Genomic DNA, 20970 nt, shown 5'->3' on the forward strand with positions numbered 1-20970 from the left:
GTCCCTCCTCCGGATTTGATGCTCTTCACAGATGTATCAAAAGAAGGGTAGTGGGATCACTTGCTACACCACATGATCTCTGGACTTTGGTCAGAGTCAGAAAGGTACCAGCGCATAAATCTTTTAGAAATGAGAGCAGCATACCTAGCTCTCCATCAGTTTCAACAGTTGCTGGCAGGTCACTCTGGTGATGATGAGCGACAACACCACAGTAGTGTCTTACGTAAACAAATAGGGCAGTACTTATTCGCAGCAAAGATCCTCAGATGGTCAGAAGATCATTCGGTGTCCATATCAGGTCACTTCATTCCCAGCTAGAGGAATGTGCTCGCAGAAAATCTGAGCAAAGTCACTCAGGTAGTAGGCTCCGAATGGTCTTTGAGTGCTGGATAAATTAATTGATTTATGGACAATGCCACAAGTAACGGGAAACATAGCAGCAGTGTATACATTTTTTATTTATTCTAAAAGCGTCCTGCTGACAAATTTAGAATGAGGATTGTTCGCTTCAACAATGTCAGGAAGAGCTGACCTTTATGTATATTTCAACAAACCATATGCAACTCTGTTGATTTAACTTAATCCTTTGAATAGTCTAGTTGGAGCATGTGATAATTTTAACTACGTATGGGGAGGATCCAAATGAATACTTAAATAACCTGTAAATAAGAACAATGGCTTGGTAAATATATTTAAACTCAATAAAAAGGGAAATGGACACAATTGGGCTAAATCAAAATCAGAGATGACCTTAACCCTGGATAGGTACGGTGGGTCGTACGCGACCCCGAGCGTCAAAAAAAAAGAGGTTTTTCTCACGTGACTCACCCCCGTGACTGAATTTGTGGGCGATCGACTTGCAGGAGGTGTCTCCCCTACACGCTCTAGTAGTGTCCAGATGTGCATTGCTGTAGCTGTACTCCTTCCCCGATTTCTGAGACGCGTCGGGGTCGAGCGCGACCGAGTTTACCCTTCTAAGGTAATTTGCATAATTATCAAAGTTATTACGTATTATGAAATTGTCGTAGAATGGTGCAACTTGTATAGGTTATCAGTTGTGGAAAGTCTTGGTGGATTGTTTGGCTACCATGTGCATGATTTTTTTTTAGTTAAAATGTCGTTCATCACCACGAGGATCATTTTACCGCGAGTGACCCTTTTTCATTTTTTTCATTTTTTTGCCAAGTCATTTTTTCGTAAGATATTGCCAAATAGTGTCGTAAAACTTTTGCTTGTTTAGTGTTGGAAAGTGTGTCTAGATGATCTGGCTACCCATGCGTGACTTTGTTTTTGTCAGATACGACGTAGTTATTGGTATATTGGGTATTTAACTGCGGTTGCCAATTTCTGTTTTTTTTTCAATATTTGTAAAAATTTTTACGTAGTAAGGAATTGCCGTATATTATTCATTTTTTTTTCATGTTTATGTGTTAGAAAGTGTGCCTTGATGGTTGGGCTAACACGTGCATGTCTTTTTTTTTATCTGAGATGCCGTATATTAGAATGTTGGGCATTTTACCGCGAGTGCCCCTTTTTCATTTTTTTTCATTTTTTTGCCAAGTCATTTTTCCGTAAGATATTGCCAAATAGTGTCGTAGAACTTTTGCTTTTTTAGTGTTGGAAAGTGTGTCTAGATGATCTGGCTACCCATGCGTGACTTTGTTTTTGTCAGATACGACGTAGTTATTGGTATATTGGGTATTTAACTGCGGTTGCCAATTTCTGTTTTTTTTTCAATATTTGTAAAAATTTACTACGTAGTAAGGAATTGCCGTATATTATTGATTTTTTTTTCATGTTTATGTGTTAGAAAGTGTGCCTTGATGGTTGGGCTAACACGTGCATGTCTTTTTTTTTATCTGAGATGCCGTATATTAGAATGTTGGGCATTTTTCCGCGAGTGCCCCTTTTTATTTGTTTTGCATTTTTTGCCTAGTCATGTTACCGTAAGAAATTGGCAAGTAGTGTCGCAAAACTTATATTTTTATAGTGTTGGAAAGTGTTTCTAGATGATCTGGCTACCCATGCCTATTTCTTTTTTAGCCAGATATGGCGTATACAGTATATAAGTATGTGTTCGATTTTCCTGTGATTGCCATTTTTTCGTTTTTTCCCATTTCTTTCAAAATTACTACGTACTAAGGAACTATCACAGAGTAATGATTCATTTATATGTTTATTTGTCGGAAAATGTGCCTTGATGGTTTGCCTAGCACGTGGCTGAAATTTTTTTTTTCTGAAATGCCGTATATTAGAATGGCCATTTTTCCGCGAGTGCCCCTTTTTATTTGTTTTGCATTTTTTTGCTTAGTCATGTTACTGTAAGGAATTGGCAAGTAGTGTCGCAAAACTTATAATTTTATAGTGTTGGAAAGTGTTTCTAGATGATCTGGCTACCCATGCCTATCTTTTTTTTTAGCCAGATATGGCGTATATATACTGTAGGTATGTGTTCGATTTTCCTGTGATTGCCATTTTTTCATTTTTTCCCATTACTTTCAAAATTACTACATACTAAGGAACTATCACAGAGTAATGATTCATTTAGATGTTTATTTGTCGGAAAATGTGCCTTGATGGTTTGCCTAGCTCGTGGCTGAATTTTTTTTTTTTTCTGAAATGCCGTATATTAGAATGTTAGCCATTTTTCCGCGAGTGCCCCTTTTTATTTGTTTTGCATTTTTTTGCTTAGTCATGTTACTGTAAGGAATTGGCAAGTAGTGTCGCAAAACTTATATTTTTATAGTGTTGGAAAGTGTTTCTAGATGATCTGGCTACCCATGCCTATCTTTTTTTTAGCCAGATATGGCGTATATATAGGTATGTGTTCGATTTTCCAGTGATTGCCATTTTTTCGTTTTGTCCCATTTCTTTCAAAATTACTACGTACTAAGGAACTATCACAGAGTAATGATTCATTTATATGTTTATTTGTCGGAAAATGTGCCTTGATGGTTTGCCTAGCACGTGGCTGAATTTTTTTTTTCTGAAATGCCGTATATTAGAATGGCCATTTTTCCGCGAGTGCCCCTTTTTATTTGTTTTGCATTTTTTTGCTTAGTCATGTTACCGTAAGGAATTGGCAAGTAGTGTCGCAAAACTTATAATTTTATAGTGTTGGAAAGTGTTTCTAGATGATCTGGCTACCCATGCCTATCTTTTTTTTAGCCAGATATGGCGTATATATAGGTATGTGTTCGATTTTCCTGTGATTGCCATTTTTTCATTTTTTCCCATTTCTTTCAAAATTACTACGTACTAAGGAACTATCACAGAGTAATGATTCATTTAGATGTTTATTTGTCGGAAAATGTGCCTTGATGGTTTGCCTAGCACGTGGCTGAATTTTTTTTTTTCTGAAATGCCGTATATTAGAATATTAGCCATTTTTCCGCGAGTGCCCCTTTTTATTTGTTTTGCATTTTTTTGCTTAGTCATGTTACCGTAAGGAATTGGCAAGTAGTGTCGCAAAACTTATATTTTTATAGTGTTGGAAAGTGTTTCTAGATGATCTGGCTACCCATGCCTATCTTTTTTTTAGCCAGATATGGCGTATATATAGGTATGTGTTCGATTTTCCGGTGATTGCCATTTTTTCGTTTTTCCCATTTCTTTCAAAATTACTACGTACTAAGGAACTATCACAGAGTAATGATTCCTCTAGATGTTTATTTGTCGGAAAATTTTGTTTACTTCTTTTTTGATTGAATATCATCAAATTTTTTTAGCTAAAATATTATATTGTTTCACATTTTTGTTTTTTTTTCGATTTTATTTCCCTTCAAAAATTTTTTTTGGGTCAGAATTTTAATTTTATAGTCGTAAAATAATCGACAATTATCCAGCAACCCACCATACAATTTTAATGCATATCCAATAATAATTAGATTAGTAAATAACACCTTGAAATTGACATACCCTTCCTACATTTCAAGTGGCAGATTAGGGAGTCTGAGTCAGTGTGGTTGGCGGCCATTTTGTGGACATATCCGAAGCATAAGTTGCCCTATCTATATATATTCTTGTTCCCTATAGAATTTGTGATATTTTGGTATATTTTTACCTGCATAAATATCATATATATTAAATATATGTATTTTTTTACGAAATTTCTAAGTACTCAAAAAATTACCTTTAGATATGGCCCCTGATATAAATGTAATTTACAAAATAATTAAGATTTTGTTACATATTTCTATTTTAGGATAACATATGTTTATTCCCTAAAAAAATTAGCCACTTCCTATTCCATTTGGGTACCCAAAAAAATTCATGAAATTTGGACAAATTTTTTTGGCCAAAAAAAGTTACCCTTTTTTTTTTCTCATTTCAGATCTTCACCTCCATGGGTCTGACTTCATCCAAAATACATCAAGATGTGTCCTAAACATTCAAGAATCAATTCCTAAAAGGATTTGTGTATATATGTATAAACTTTTTTTTATGAATTTTTATGTCAGGTCTTTTTTTTCTACTTAATTTTTTAAAATATTTATAATAAATAATTTTTCTGCAGATGAGTAGTATTTATCTTTACAGTTGTTTTAAGCATTCATTGAAGTTTTTTTTGGCAAAAGAAAAAAAGAGGTTACTGCAAAAACTGATTTTTCAAGAATTTTTTTTGGCGTTGGGGTCGTTCGCGTCCGAGTATACCCTTAAAGGGGTGTCCGCGGAGCGTACCTATCCAGGGTTAATCTTATATGTCTTTATTACAAAAGTTCTAGTAACTTCATATGGTCATCTTAACAAGTAAGACAGAATTTAATAATGAAACTAAGGGTTAATTAAAAAAAAAAAAACAAAGAGAATTGACAAATAATATTGATAATGGTGTGGGAAAAGGGGATACTCAGTTTCATAGAATACAACAGGGACCTTAGACTGAAAGTCTACTGGATTTTCTTGTGAATTTAGTGGTTTAATCAAATACATGGAAGATGACCTATGGAACGTTGTCCAATGCTCACAAAGTTATAAAATAAACAGAAATGAACACACATTTACAACAAACTCCACACACAAGGATAAATGTTCAAATTAAGACAATAATCTAGAACTAAACAAATATCCAATTTGAGGGGGAATGTGGCCACAGATTGACACCTCTGTAACTCTTGTGTTCCTGATCCCAGTGGCTAAATGCATTCCAAAGTGGGTGCTTGTTGAGGTTAATGATAGCTGCCTGGGCCCTTCATCAAGATTTCCCTAGTTCACAGCAAAAACAGGATAAAGGTATTCTTGGTACTGCTTGGCATTTGCTGTGTCCAGGTGGGCTCCTTCCTCTTCTAGACACACCAGATAGAGGCTTGGGAAGATATTCACTGAGGATAGGCTGAGCCGGAACTAACGAGAATGTGACCAGAGTACCTGCGCTTACAGAGGCCTTGCGTAGGAGTGGGCAGTTCGAAGAAAGGAGGCTCTTCACCTCCCCCTGAACAGAAGATAAGCACAGTGTGCTCTTCTAGGCTTACCCAATCTTGAGGTGCCATATTGGGATTATAACAGGGGTTTAATTTGTCTGTAGTAGGAGAGGTCTTATAGGGTATCTATTTATATTTAGAATACAAGGAGTAATCTTGTGGCTTCAAGGAATATATCTAAGAATAAACCTAAGTGTCTGGCATGTACAGTAATTGAATTACGGAAAGAAAAATTTGTAAAGGCAGTGCATGGTGGGCAATGAATTTCCTGGGCAAATAAACTTGAATATTTGTCAGAGAGTTATACATGAAATACTCATAAATTTTTTTTTATAAATTGCAACCAAGATCAGAAAAATTATTTTTTCTAGAGTACATTGCTCAAGGAAATAAGAATTTCATGCAGACCACTACTGTAAGAATCTAATAGTCATGATGTAGCAAACAGCAAGTCTCAATTCATCTTATAGAAAATGGGGAGGGTAGCTCAAGCAAACCATAGAATAGGCAAACAATAAAACGGGAAATAAATCATGCATGAGCTAAATAAATATAAAGATAATTTTTCACAATTATTTTTTCCCACCAAACCTCTTCTCTCCATATCATCCTTCACCTTATCTCGCCATTTAATTCTGTCTCTCTCTTTATCCTCTCCCCCATACAGGTTCCTCCCAAGCCCTCTTCACTCTCTTCCCATCATCCATCCGCATCATGTGCCCACACCATCTCAGTCGTGACACTCTTACCATCTCTGAAATCTTTCGTATTTCATAATTTTCCAATCTTTCAGAAAGGGATGTTCCCATAATCCACCTCAGCATTCTCATTTCTGTTTCCTCAAGCTTTGCTTCCCCTTTTCGTCTTAAAAGTCCAAGTTTCTGATCCATACATTAACACTGGTCTTATTACTGTGCTATAGATTTTGACTTTTACCTTGATTGGCATTTTCTTATCACATACCACTCCTGCTTCTTCCTCCACTTTCCCTGTGCTGCTTTTATCTTGCTCTCAACTTCAGCCTCACATCTTCCCTCCTGATTTATAGTAGATCTCATTTATCTAAAATGTTCCACCTGTTTTATAACTGTTCCTCTACTTTCACGTAGAGCTACCCATTCCCTACCTTCCTTACTGCTCACCATAGCTTCAGTCTTATCCACATTTACCCTCGTCACTTCTTTCCAAAGTATCTTGCCATTTTACCACCCTTCTCTGTAATTCTTCCTCATTTTTCATCAGTAATCACCAAATTATCTGCATATAGCAACATTTACAACTCTTCATTTTTGATCCCTTCACTTAACTCATCCAAGACCAACACAAATAAAAACGGGCTCAATGCTGACCCCTGGTGTAATCCAAAACCAACTTCAAAGATGTATTTTTCTCTTAACAGCTGTTATTGCTTTTCTCCTTGCTCTTTTGTATATCATCTGTATTATTCTAACCAACTTCTCTGGGACTTTCCTCTTCCTCAAGCACCAGAAACATCACTTCTCTTGGTATTCTATTATACTCCTTTTTTAAATCTACAAAAGCACAGAAAAGCTTCTGGTTTTCTTCTAGTCTCTTTTCCTGTAACTGCCTTACTATAAAGATGGCATCCACAGTTCCTCTCCCCCTCATGAATCCATACTGCTGTTTCTCAATCTTTACAGTCTCTCTCTCTCTCTCTCTCTCTCTCTCTCTCTCTCTCTCTCTCTCTCTCTCTCTCTCTCTCTCTCTCTCTCTCTCTCTCTCTCTATATATATATATATATATATATATATATATATATATATATATATATATATATATATATATATATATATATATATATATATATATATATATTTATATATACCGTATATATGTGTGCGTATATATAAAAGATTTGTATTACAAGGTTTAATTGTCATCATCATCATCTCCTACACCCTGGCGTTGTAACAAGTAAGGTTGGTTCTCCAGTTGGGACATCTAATCATGCCTTGATTTCATTAATAGTGAAGACTGAGCAGCCTGTCCCTGATGTATCTTACCAATGTAAGATTTATATAAAATCTCAAGCAGACTGGAATGGGATTTTGCATGATCTTTTGGGCTTGAATTGGTCACAATTGTATAGTAGTGTTAATCCTGTTGTCCCTTTGAATGAGAATCTAGTCAACATAATTGATTGGCGTATCTTTTCTTGTGTACTAAGGTAGCGAATGAAGGACAAACCATAGTTCAATGATGATTGTAGACATGCTTATTTGGAGAGGCAGGAGGCCTATCATCCTTGGAAGGGTGACAGATCAGATTTGACCAGGAATAACTACATTCAGGTTAGAGCTTTTGCTCAGAGAGTTTATGCTTCAATTGAAAAAAGAATACAATTTAACCATAAAAGAAACCCTTTCTGGTACAACCCAGGAGCATAAGTGGGGGAGTTCCCTTAAATCTGCACTCTTTGGTGTAGATGCTACAGTTCCTTCTTTACCTAAACCAGATGGCTCAGTCACTCACTGTCCAAAGGAAAAGGCAACCCTTTTGGCAGATGTGTTTGACAGCGAGCCGAGTAATGAGAAACTCGAACTTCCTCATTCCTGTTTTCCTGAGCCTAAACTAACTAGTTTAGCTTTTCGATCTCGTGAAATTAAAGCTCTTTTGATGTACAATGATGCTTATGGAAGGGTAGACCCAAATGGTATTTTTCCTTTGTTTTTTTATAAAGACAGCAGATTTCTTAGCTCCAAAGGTACTGGTATCTATTATTTTGCACAAATTATCAAGAAGAGCACCTTTTAGCACTTGTTGGAGTATTGGTATTGTTACTCCACTATGTAAATGTGTTTGTGGTAGCTCAAGTCCAACTGATTACCGCCCAATTTCCACAACTCCCATATCTAAAGTTTTTGAACGTCTTTTGGCAAAACGTCTTAATAGGTTTGCTGAAGGTAATAATCAGTTTCCTAGTTTGCAATTTAGTTTTCATAAGGGCCTTGGAGCATGTGATGCTCTTCTTACAATCTCCAATGCTGTACAGAAATCCCTTGATTGTGGTCAGGAAGTTTGTATGATTGGCCTTAACTTTAATGCTGCCTTTGACCGTGTTAATCATGAGGCCCTTGTTTTCAAACTCAAGCAGTTGGGAGTGGTTGTGTCGTTTCTGAACATCATTATTGAATTTTTAGGTAATAGATCGAAGAGTTGTTGATGTGTACCATAGTGAATATAGGAATGGGATATCTGGTGTTCCTCAGGGTAATGTTCTTGGCCCATTACTTTTCATACTATATACACATGACATGTGGTTCGGTCTAGAAAAGCTTCTTGCATATGTAGATGATGCTACTCTCTTTACATCAATTTCATCTCCTGAATGTAGATCTGGGGTTGCTGAATTCCTTAATAGAGATTTAGCTAAAATTAGTGCATGGTGCAAATTATGGGCCATGAAGTTGAATCCTAACAAAACTCAAAGTATGATTGTAAGTCGGTCAATGACCGTGGCTCCTCAACATCCTGATCTCAGCATTGATGATGTTTTTTTTTAACTTTGAATGACTTTTAAAGTTTTAGGTGTGATTCTCAACAGCAAATTTGGGCTGTCTTCTTCAATTGCACAAAAAATCGGCGTATGGAGAAGGGCTTTCAAGATTTTTGGTGATCAATCTATTCTGAAGTGTTTTAATTCTTTCATTTTACCTTGTTCTGAGTATTATTCTCCTGTCTGGTCTTCAGCTGCTAACTCTCATCTTAATTTGATGGACAGGAACTTACGGTCTAATAAATTTATTATTCCTGATCCAGATATTAATCTCTGGCACCGTCGTTCATTTTAGTTCATTATGCATGTTGCATAAGATTTTTTTATGATTCTGACCATTCTTTACTTTCAGATCTTCCCAGACAGTTCAATCCTGTTCGTAATACTAGGTATGCAGTTAATTCCAATAGTCAGGCCTTCTCCATCATGAGGCTCAATACTACACAGTACTCTAGAAGTTTTATTCAAGCTGTGACCAAGTTGTGGAATCAGTAGAACTTCAAAAGCTCAAACTCGCAGTAAATGTTTTTATGTTGAACAGGCTTACATAAGTCCTTTTATAGTTAACATATCAAATATCTGTTTGAATGTTGATGATTTTAAAATATTTAATTTTAATTTTTCATTACTTTTAACGTTAATTTGTTTCCTTATTTCCTTTCCTCACTGGGCTATTTTTTCCTGTTGGAGGCCTTGGGCTTATAGCATCTTGCTTTTCCAAATAGGGTTGTAGCTTAGCTAATAGTGATAATAATAATATTGATGCAAAGGTACTCAGTTAGATTTTAACAGTTGTCTCTCTCCTGAGCTTTTAATTCGATACTTCTCCATTCATCACCTCCTACTTTGTGCTTCGTAGTCCTCAGCCATGTAAGTCAGGGTCTTCCAACTCTTTTAGTACCTTGTGGAGCCCAGTTAGATTTTTCGGGCACTATTCTCTCTTGAGGAGTTTGAAGAGCATCCCCAAACCATATCCATATACCCCTCACTATGATGTCTTTCACTTATGGCACTCAAGTAATCTCTCTTATAGTTTCATTTTTAATCCTTCCTTGCCATGTAACTCCTAATATTCTTCTGAGGGCTTTGTTCTCACGTCTACTAAATCTGTTGAATATTGATTCATTGTCATACCACAACTCATGTCCATACAATAACACAGAACTCACTAAACTGATACAGTATATAGCCTGATTTTTACTCACATGTGAAACTGTTTTTCATGTAAAGTGTACTACTTTTTATGGTAATCACCCTAGATACCCTAAACCTTTAGGGTATAGAGCTTTAAGAACCTTGGAGGACTTGGAAATCCCCAAGGGTAAAATTTTACCTTTAAAGTACTCTACAGTACCTCCATGTGAGGGTATTTTTATGTAAATGTAGTTCAGATTCAAAACAAGAAACATCCAAAGAGATAAATGAGGGTCACTTTCTTGGAGCACTTAGAATGCCACAAGGACTTTTTTCATTTTTACGGATGAATCAAAGTCCAGTGCTAGCGTTGGATTAAGGGTATGCTTTCCAAAATTTAGTCCAAGTTTTAGATTACTTAACCATGCATCTATTTTTACACCTGAATGCGTTGCCATTTAATGGCAGTCAAGGAAATCTTCCGGCTACCTCATAAAGATTTCTATTTTTTGTGACTCTCTGAACCGCTTTAATTCATTGCCTCCAATAATAATAGAAATTCTTGAATGGCTCTACTTGGAAATAGAGATAAGAATATTAGATTTTGTTGGGTTCCTACTCATGTCGATATAAAGGGAAATGAGAAAGCGGACTCTCTGGCAAAGGAGGCAGTTCATAGGTGTATAAGAAACAACTTTATGGTATCTGCAGAGGATATATACCCTGTAATTAAGTCTGCACTCAGAGAAACTTGGAACTTTTCTTGGGAATTTGAAAAACAAAGTGAGTGAAATTGTTAAGGCATCGTGCCCTGGGACATATTTTGATATACAAAGGTCTAGAGAAGTGGTTTTGTGCCGAATGAGAATTGGTCCCGCCAGATTAACACACAGCTTTTTGATGAGTGGAGAACATCAGCCATTCTGTCAAGATTGCCTGGAGCCATTGACTGTGAAGCGTATTTTAACCGAGTGTCCCAAGTTACTTGCCCGAAAGATTGCGCAATTTTCTTAATTGTAAGGATAGCATTGGTATCTACATTCTATCTAAAATTTTAGGACATGAATACAATATGGATTGCCTTTTTCAAGTTTCTTGTGGAGACTAATTTATTTGATAAGATTTGATCATGATTTTAAATAAGAAATATGTAATAATCTTTAAGTAGATTTGTTGGCATCAATGACTATTGCTGTTACGATGCCAGATAATGCCCAATAAACAATCAATCAATCTTTGATGTTCAGGCATCAAGTGCTCAGTCCTCTTAGAATAATGCTGCAGACCTCCCACATGTCAGAGAATCAAATCATCTTGATTCCCTTTAGACACCTGAAGAGAAAAGATGAAGAAAGAGTCTAACCTGGTACTGTACCAGGTGCAGAATTTTATGCATGCATAGAGATGAGTCATTCTTATGCATTTTTGCATTTGCAAATAGTTGCAATTGTCATGTTTCATATACCATTTGACAAGGCATTCTTTTGATTTTCAGGTGTACTGTATACAAAAATTTAAATATATGGACATTTCTATAAAGAAAACTTTATCGTAAATATAGTACATAAGTATGAAGATTTATTATCTTTTTTTTTATCTACAATTGCTCAATTCTTCTCTGACAAAACATGTTTATTTTATTTATAGATTATGTAGCAAATATATTTAGTTTAAATTACAATCTATATTTTTTCTAGTTAATCATTATGTATTTATTATGCAAAATGGCATAGAAGTTATCTTTACACTAGAATTTTGTATAGCAGATAATTTTATCTTATGCATGTTTGTGCATTCGCAAATAATTGCAGTTGTCAAGCATCATTTACCATTTGAAAAAGAATTTTTTTCCCCTCATGTGGAAGAAAATGTAAAAATGAAAATATTTTATATAAAAAATTTATTCTCATTTCTTGCATAAAGGTGATAAATTATTGTCCGTCTTTATAAGTAAATGTTTTTTTTTTTTCTGACAGAGCCTATTTATTTTATTGGTTTGTTAATTACGACATTCATTCAGTTTTCCATTGCAATCTTCATTTTGTCCTAGCAGTAACCATTACTTCTTTACCTAAGCCAACGAAGTTAGAAGGAGTTTTTGTTTTTGCCCCTATTTGTGTTTTTGTTATTTGTGTGTGTGCTTATAAACAGCTTCCTAGCCACAATTTTTTCCTATTTTTTACTTAAAGGTGTGTAGATATGTTTTTTCTTTGGGTGTATGTGTATTTGCAAGTAATTGCAATTGCCAAGCCTTATGTTGCACATACTACTTGAAAGAGCATTCTTTGTATTTTCACATAGTATATGGAAAATGTAAAAATATGAACATTCATATATGGAAAAATCTTTAACCAAAAATATAGTTATATAAAGCTAAAGAAATGCCTGTCTTTGCTCCAGTTGATACTCAACTTTCCATTGCAATCCTTTTTTGTAGCATGTATCATTGCTCAGTTATGTAAAATAGCAGAGGATATATTTTACACAAGAATTTTATTCATGCTTAGATATTTTTTTCTACAAGTTTGTGCATTTGCAAATAATTGCAATTGTCTCGCTACCAGTATCTTTTTATGATAACTCAAATATCTGAATTTGCAACCTCATATTTTATGGGAGATGGTGTCTTCTCAACTTCTCAAATTGGTCATAAATCCTGGTTTGCATCTAAGAAGTAAAAAAAGTTTTGTTGGTAAGATCAGGTTAGTTAACTAAGATTTATACATTGGCCTTATAGATAAGAACCTTTTTAGTTTCTATAATTGTAATAACACCTGTAAAAAAATAAAATACACTTCGTTGACCCTATTTCTCTCATGTTTGGTGTCTATGTGGCAGATGTCTTGGAGTGGTAGCATAGAAAATAAGATATCAGTGGATGCAAGTTATGCAACTCTTACTGCTGTTTTGTGGTCTTCCCTTATTTGAAATGAAATGGTTGTCAGCCTTGAAAGGTCAAGTAATTAATTTTGGAATAATTCTAAATACTTTTGAAATGTGGTTTTAATTCATTAATAATCCTGTGTCATATGTCCACTAATTTATTCTCTTATCGTCTAGTGTCTATTAGAATAAGCCTTTGACTTCACTTAATGACTCTTCATAACTACAATCTAATGCTTTCTTAATCTTTGTGGAATTGGGATAGTTCATAGGTCTACAAAGATGGTGGTAATGCTGATTCCATAAGTTTTATTTCTCTCGTTGAAATATAGCTTTTCCTTGTGAGTGTCAACAGCAGTTGAAAGCTCTTATCATCTAGTCAATATCTATCAAAAATGTAGGATTTTTTTTCATAGTTATGGTAACTATGATTAGAACTTCTACTGGAAGAATCCTTATTTGGCCATCTTCTTTAACTTTTTTCTCTGGAAAAATTCTTTTGATTATTGTTTTCATTTTCATACCATTAGTCTAAGTACCAGGGCAAGGTTTTTCTTTATTTTAAACTGTGGAACAGTCAATTTGCAAGTATTATGGGTGATTTTGGTACTAGAATATCATTCAAAGCCTAATTCTACCTTAAAGAGGGGAGGAAAAGGAAACAGTATTATTTGGAGGAAGTGTCCCCTTACAATAAAACTACTACAATCAAACTTCACATTTTTCCTAAATGTTATCAAAATTTTGTTTTACACTCATAGTGATCCTAAACTTTCTCTCTGTTGCTTGGCTTTTCTCTCTAACTTTATTAAGACCATTGATTAACAGATTGGCTCAAGATTTATATGACAACATAAAGTATTTAGTGAAAATTTACAAAGATTATGAACTGAACGAGAGCTACTAACAAATTGAAGCTTGTGACTTTTTCAAATGTGAACAGAAGTATAAATAAGGTAGTGATTTATTTGGGTCCATATAGGTAGGGGAGTCATATTTTAAGGAACTGGCATATACCAACCCATTTTTTTTTTTTTTTTTTTTTTTTGCATCCAAACAAGATGTTAACCAAATTTGACTTATTTCAAAGCAGGCATATACTCAGAAACCTATGTATTCTAATAATTATCTTCTATATATATATATAATTTTTTTACATCTTTAACTGTTATTTCAAATACCTTAAATTTAAAGTGCCATATTCTAAGGTGAATGTTTTTAAGATCCATTTGTCTTTTTTTTTTTTTTGTGTTGGTAAGATCTATTTTTATTTTTGTTGCTCGTAAACTTTTTCTGTATTAGAAATGACAATAATTCTTCATTATCTTTCCTAAGTTTTCTCTTGATGAATTGTATAGCTTGATAAATTGTTTGATCCATTTCTTACAGGTTTCAGTCCTCAGCATACAGAAGTAATCAGTGGCGGTATAGAGGACGAGTGGACTCCATAAACTTTATGGTGGATAAACGGATATTTGTTGTGGGATATGGCCTTTATGGATCATCTAGTGGTGCTGCTGATTACAATGTCAGAATAGAGTTGAAGAAATATGGTGAGGTATGTTTTATAGGCTACCTTTGGTTTTGCCTGAGCAAGTTTTTTATTAATTGCAAAAGTTCTAATTGTACATCATTTCTTAACATATAGATATTCATATACACTGTTTGCTAAAGTTGGTTTTGTATGGTTTAAAGGTAAGAAACTTGAGTAGTAAAACAACTTTTTCAATGACTCGATGGGCACTCTCAAGAGTTTTCAGCTTTTTATGGTAATATTCAATTTGGGTTTGTGGTCTATATGGGAAGCAAGATAATTTTCATAACATAATTACTTATATAAGTATATACCTAAAATTCACAATACTAATACCTTTGAAGCTATAACCCCTTCCCGTTGAAATTGAAAACAACCACTTCACCCCAATAACGTATCTTCCAGTGGCGTTAAACACTGGTTGGCCTATGGTTTTGTTACTGCTAACTTGGCTAGACAGCATTTAATACTTTAAAGGGGAGTTGGGAGTTCAGTTAGGGTAAGTATAGAAATAATTTCATCAATGACCCTTACCAGGAATTTCCTATGCTGACTACCACATTAACCATGTTGGAGGGGAAAATAGTGTTGAATCTTGAAAAGTTAATCACAACATATGTAATAACCTAAATAGAAAAAAAAAATATTTTTTCTGATATCCTCTTTGAAAATTATTACATCTTTGAGTCTTTGAACATATGTAGAAAGTAACAGACCGAGACTTCTCTGAACATGATTTAGATGGATAAAATTACATGATGATATGGTCTATACATTTCTATACAAATGCCTTGATACAGAAATCAAGAATTACAGCAGAAAACTCATCAAAGACATGACATAAAATCCAAAACTAATAATGAACGACTTTTACACCCCACATACTGCAATTAACAAATTCCAGAAAAAAAAAATCTCACTTGGTGAGACAATAGGGCCAAATGACCAGCAGTCTATATGTGCATATAGATCAGGTTTCAAATGATATTGAGCAAATGCAAAATTACAATGCCCTTGAATAGTCATACAAAATACAATACAGTGACAGTAAATTGAAAATGTTCATCACACATTATTATTATTATTATTATTATTATTATTATTATTATTATTATTATTATTATTATTATTATTATTAGCTAAGTTACAAACCTAGTTGGAAAAGCAAGATGTTATAAGGCCAATGACTCCAACTGGGAAAATAGCCCAGTGAGGAAAGGAAATAAGAAAATAAATAAACAATATAAATAGTAAAGAACAATTAAAATACAAAATTTTAAAAACATCAACAACATTATAACAGATATTCGATATATAAACTAAAAGGACTTATGTTAGCCTGTTTAACATAAAAACATTTGCTGCAAGTTTGAACTTTTGAAGTTTTACTGATTCAACTACCCAATTAGGAAGATCATTCCCAATTTGGTCACAGCTGGAATAAAACTTCTAGAGTATTGTGTAGTATTGAGCCTCATGATGGAGAAGGCTTGAATATTAGAATTAACTTCATACCTAGTATTGCGAACAAGATTAAACTGTCCGGGAAGATCTAAATGTAAAGGATGGTCGGAAGTATAAAAAATCTTATGCAACATGCATAATGAACTAATTGAATGACGGTGCCAGAGATTAAAATCTAGATCAGGAATAAGAAATTTAATAGACTGTAAGTTCATGTCCTACAATTTAGGATGAAATTCTGCAGCTGAAGACCAGACAGGAGAACAATACTCGAATGAAAGTAGAATGAAAAAATTAAAACACTTCGGAATAGATTAATCACCAAAAATTTTGAAAGACTTTCTCCTTAAGCCATTTTTTTTTTTTTCCCAATTGAAGACACAGACCTAATGTGTTTCTCAAAAGTAAATTTGCTGTCGAGAATTACACCTAAAATTTTAAGAGTCATATAAAGTTAAAGAAACATCATCAATGCTGAGATCTAGATGTTGAGAAGCCACTCTCCTTGACCTACTAACAACCATACAATTAAAACCACCTTACAGTGCAAGATTTTTTTACGTCCTGTTGCTTTAATGGCAGATATTGTTATTATTGACTATATAACAAGTGAAGTAATGCAACATGTTTAGTTTTTGGTATGCCCATACTTTCTATATTGAGATGTCAATGTCTTGACCTTCTCTTCTATTGTTGAGTTATGGCTCATGGTGCTCAGTAGCTGCACCTTTCATGTCTTTTTCCACCTCTGTTATTAAACCAGGTAACTTTTTGATCCTAGTTGAAGACAGCTACAGAGTTCCCGTAATTTGATTTTTATCCGTGGCACGTTTTGGCACCTTGGGCTTGATGGTCCTCACAAATTCTATTTCTCAGTTATGGCATCAGTTGCCCGTCGTGATGATATGACCCCTGTGGAAGCGGCTTCATCAACTACAGAAGATAGGTTCTTCGACGGTGAGACCTTTAGGCAATTTGGTATCACCCTTACTTGGACGATATGGGAGGGCGTTCCACATGAAATCTGTAACAAAAAGATAAAAGTAAATTTGATAGGTTAACACATCACACAAGTAATTATAAAGTAAAATGACAAGTAAACATATTATACATGACATGATACCTTAAGTACATAATGGAATGAGAGATATGTAGGACAACTATTCAGGTTTTTGGGATGTAAAACCTTGAAGAAGGATTTCCTTCTGAAGGCCATGAATTGTTTGTCGATCCTCAATTAAGGGTCAGGCAATGATGCTACACAATCTACGTTTTTACTAATGATGAATTGCACTAGGGAGGAACAACTGTGTGGTGGCTCCAAAGAGTATGGATCATTAGCAAGTTCTTTGTCTGGATGATTTTCCATACATATAAAGTGACCAGGAAGTAGGTTATGTCGGTATCAGAGAACAAGGTAATTGGAGGAGGGGTTCAGCGTTGAAGATGATCTGGTCCTTCCAAAGCCCACGTATTCTACCGCAGAAAATTCGCCATTATTGTTGACTTAAGCAGTTCTATTTATTCCTTCTGGAACAGAAGCCATATCTACATCCAATTCAGTCCCCAGGGCTTGTATATCCAAATTGGTGAACTAAGACATATCCAGGCATGTCAAAACTGAAATGGCAAAAAATGAACATTTAAAAAATTTGAATATTTGGCGAGTGAAGTGAGACATGTCAGCACTATTCTAAGCAACATGGTCCACCATCGCGACATGTAACTACCTCATTTTCAGTGGAAATTCTATCTCTAAAACAAAAGATTTTATAGCTCAATTTGTTCAACTATTTCAAAATTACTTATGTTGTGAAATGGTAGATACCTGGTGACCACAAATGCTGTAACCCCTAACATATTGAAGACAAGGGTGTAGCACAACCACTCACCATCATTTTACACGTGTTATGAAGGTGAGCTCCTCTAGCTACAACGACTAATGGCCAGAACAGGGTTAAAGATATCATGGTATGAAAATATGAAATATGTTCTACTTTACTCAACATTCTTGTTCTATACCTATATTACAACACCACGGTTAGAACGGCTGTGAGAAATAAAAAGGTTAACCTTGACATCGAGAGTAATTTTAACAAGCTAACTGGCTGAATGGGGAAATTTCTTATTTGTTGGGCCATATTGTTCTAATACAAATAAGGAAAAGAAATATTGAATATAGATTATCATATTTCATTTTATCATGTTATGATATCTGTAAACAGCTGTCATTAAATATAAAGAGCTAATTTTTTCTTAATGAGTAAGAAAGTTATCAGATTATCAGAAATTTTGTATAAGTTTAATTTCATTATTTTAACCTGAAATAACATTGGTAATTTATCAAAAAGAAAGTTATTCAAGCATTCAATAATAAAGGAAGAACAATTAAATTTCAAACTTTTTACATTTATTTCATAGAGAAAGGGAAAAAGAGAAACAGAATCTTTTCTTATAACTGAAATACAAATCCTATCATTTTTATCATGCATTTTATATTATAAAAAATTACATAAATATACTGTTGTTAGATCATCTTAATGGTTTTGGTTGGTAAAATTTTTATGTTTTAGCAGCTGAATAGTTTGAAGGTGTTAGTGATAAATTTATTTTGTATATATTTTTTTTATTATTGTTTTACTATTATTATTGTTGTAATAATTGATAGTACAGTATCATGTTATTAAAACAGCAATATATAGTGTACAGAACAGTAGAAGAGGTAAAAATGAAAGAGAAGAGGCCATGGTGCTCACTGATCAGAGAGAACTCTGAGAGTCCCCAAAGAACCAAAATGATTATCGATAATGAAAATATTTTGTGGATATTTTCATGATATTAACATGATATTAACGTATGAACCTATTATCCAGGAAAATCAGTGTCTCTAATTCAGATCTTTTGAAAACTGAGTTAAAATTGTATTGATGTGTCTGCTTAAATATTTTAGAATTGATGTAATGTAATTTTTTTAAACTGATAAGTTCATTGCTGTTATGTTTGTTATCTTTTGCTAACAAAAAGCACCATAAATCATCAGGTCATTATTTGCTAAGACGCAATTAGTTTTATTTCAATGTTACTATACTCATTGCTCATCTCTGCAATTCACTTATAACAATCAGTCAAAAGAAAAACAGCAATGGGAAAATCATCCAATGTGTGAAGTACAGTTCATCAGATTTTCCTAGACACTCTCGCTTGAATCGCCAGTAATTATCAAGAAATATGTTAACATGTGAACCAACTTTTATGTATGTATGTACTGCTAATGTGTAGAGAAATAGTTAAATCAAAATACAGTAGAATTAACTAGATTTAGGTTGTCCTTTCTCTGTGCTTTCTTGTCTGACCTTTAGCTGAAATCTAATCCAGACCAAAGTCAGAGATTCTGTAATTTTTCACTTGAATCATTGATTGTTCACAATAGTAAAAAAAATATGGTTAAATATGCTCCATACTTAACCATTGCATCGATTCTTTTTTTTTCATCTTATATGAAACTACTGTACTGTATTTCTTGTATTATTTCAGGTATTGGCAGAGAGTACAACAAAGTTTTTCTCTGATGGTTCTTCAAACACTTTCCATGTTTATTTCACTCATCCAGTACAAGTAGAAAGAGATGTTTATTATACTGCCTCTGCCATTTTGGATGGGGCAGAACTTTCCTACTTTGGCCAAGAAGGAATGAGTGAGGTTACAGTGGGTGCTGTTACTTTCATGTTCCATTGTTCATCTGAAAGTACAAATGGAACTGGTGTTCAGGGAGGACAAATTCCTGAACTAATTTTTTATGGTCCTACTCTGGAAGTAACTGAAAAATAAACTTAATTCTTGGTCTTCTTCCTGTAGGAGATTTTATACAGTTATAGCATAAAACAATGGTTATACCATTGAATGTAATATAGACTATTTAAGAACACCAGTGTATGGTGGTATTCTCTTCCTCTTTCAAATAGCACATAACCTTTTTTTATGCAGAAAAAACTCAGGATTGTCATCATATGATTTTTGACACAATTTTCTTTCATATCCGTAAAACCACAAAAACTTACCTTAATTTCCTATAGTTATTTAAATGACAAAAAAATAATAAAAGACACTGAGTTCACAAATAAGAATGTGTTCTGCTGTACTAAATACTTTAAGCTTATATGTTATCCTGAGGGGAACTGATTTGGTATGCCAAAGTTATTTTATTGTTTCTTCCAATTGTATATTACAATCTGTTTATCAGTGATTTTTTTAAGCTGGAAGTTGTTTTATCCATAGGAAAAGTAGTACTTTTAAAGGATGTAATAACTAAGATAAGATTACTTTATTTGGATTTTGGCTGAAAATAATAGTGGTTCTCCTGACTTTGTAAACTTTAGTTAGTACAGGAATTTGGCCACCTTTTGTGAGAAAAATATCCTCTTATAATTTTTTAAAATTTACGTTGGTATATTTTACAATTGTTTAATGAATATGTAACTGTGTATATAAGTAATTTGAAAGTTGGAGTGGAAAAATTTATTACAAAATTTAAAGATTCAAAGGTACCATATTATGAGTAGAAGGAAAATATTTTGTTAAGTTACCATTCCATAATCTATGATATTGAAAGCTAAATGTTGCTGACGACCGTGAACACATTTGTTTGTCTAACCTTTTCATGGATAAAATTTCTGGTGTACTTTGTACTGATATACATTTATATGTTATCTTTTTTTGTTAATATAGACTTATTGTATTTTTGGGTTTTTCATTTGCCTCAAGAATTTTGTGCTTGAAATAGTTTACTGTACTGCAAAGTCTAAAACAGTATTTAATAAATTGGAAGTTTTTATTACAATTATAAGCCTTACATTTTGATGTAGTATTGATATTGTATACCAGTTGGTAACTTATCTACTGTAAGTAAAGTAGCCCATAAATAGTGAAGATGCAAAAGACCTTTCTAAGAAAGTTACACTGGCGAATAAGCCCTGAACTCCAGTGCAGGGCCATGTGGCCTGACTTCCATAAATCATATT

The 20970-nt window shown here is 33.8% G+C and overlaps 1 protein-coding gene across 5 annotated transcripts in view; it reads left to right on the plus strand.

The window, feature by feature from the left end:
- LOC137643943 (BTB/POZ domain-containing protein 6-B-like) overlaps positions 1–20689 on the plus strand; it is a 198488-nt gene extending 177799 nt beyond the window's left edge. For all 5 annotated transcript variants that reach the window (XM_068376717.1, XM_068376713.1, XM_068376715.1 and 2 more), the window contains 2 exons: positions 14344–14512; positions 19487–20689. In XM_068376717.1, the coding sequence (XP_068232818.1) occupies positions 14344–14512; positions 19487–19780 (463 nt within the window). In that variant the 3' untranslated portion in view covers positions 19781–20689. The remainder of the gene's footprint in view (positions 1–14343; positions 14513–19486) is intronic.
- The last annotated feature ends 281 nt before the right edge of the window (positions 20690–20970 follow it).

The sequence above is a fragment of the Palaemon carinicauda genome, chromosome 7 (genome assembly GCF_036898095.1).
Source record: "Palaemon carinicauda isolate YSFRI2023 chromosome 7, ASM3689809v2, whole genome shotgun sequence".
NCBI classification, from domain to species: domain Eukaryota; kingdom Metazoa; phylum Arthropoda; class Malacostraca; order Decapoda; family Palaemonidae; genus Palaemon; species Palaemon carinicauda.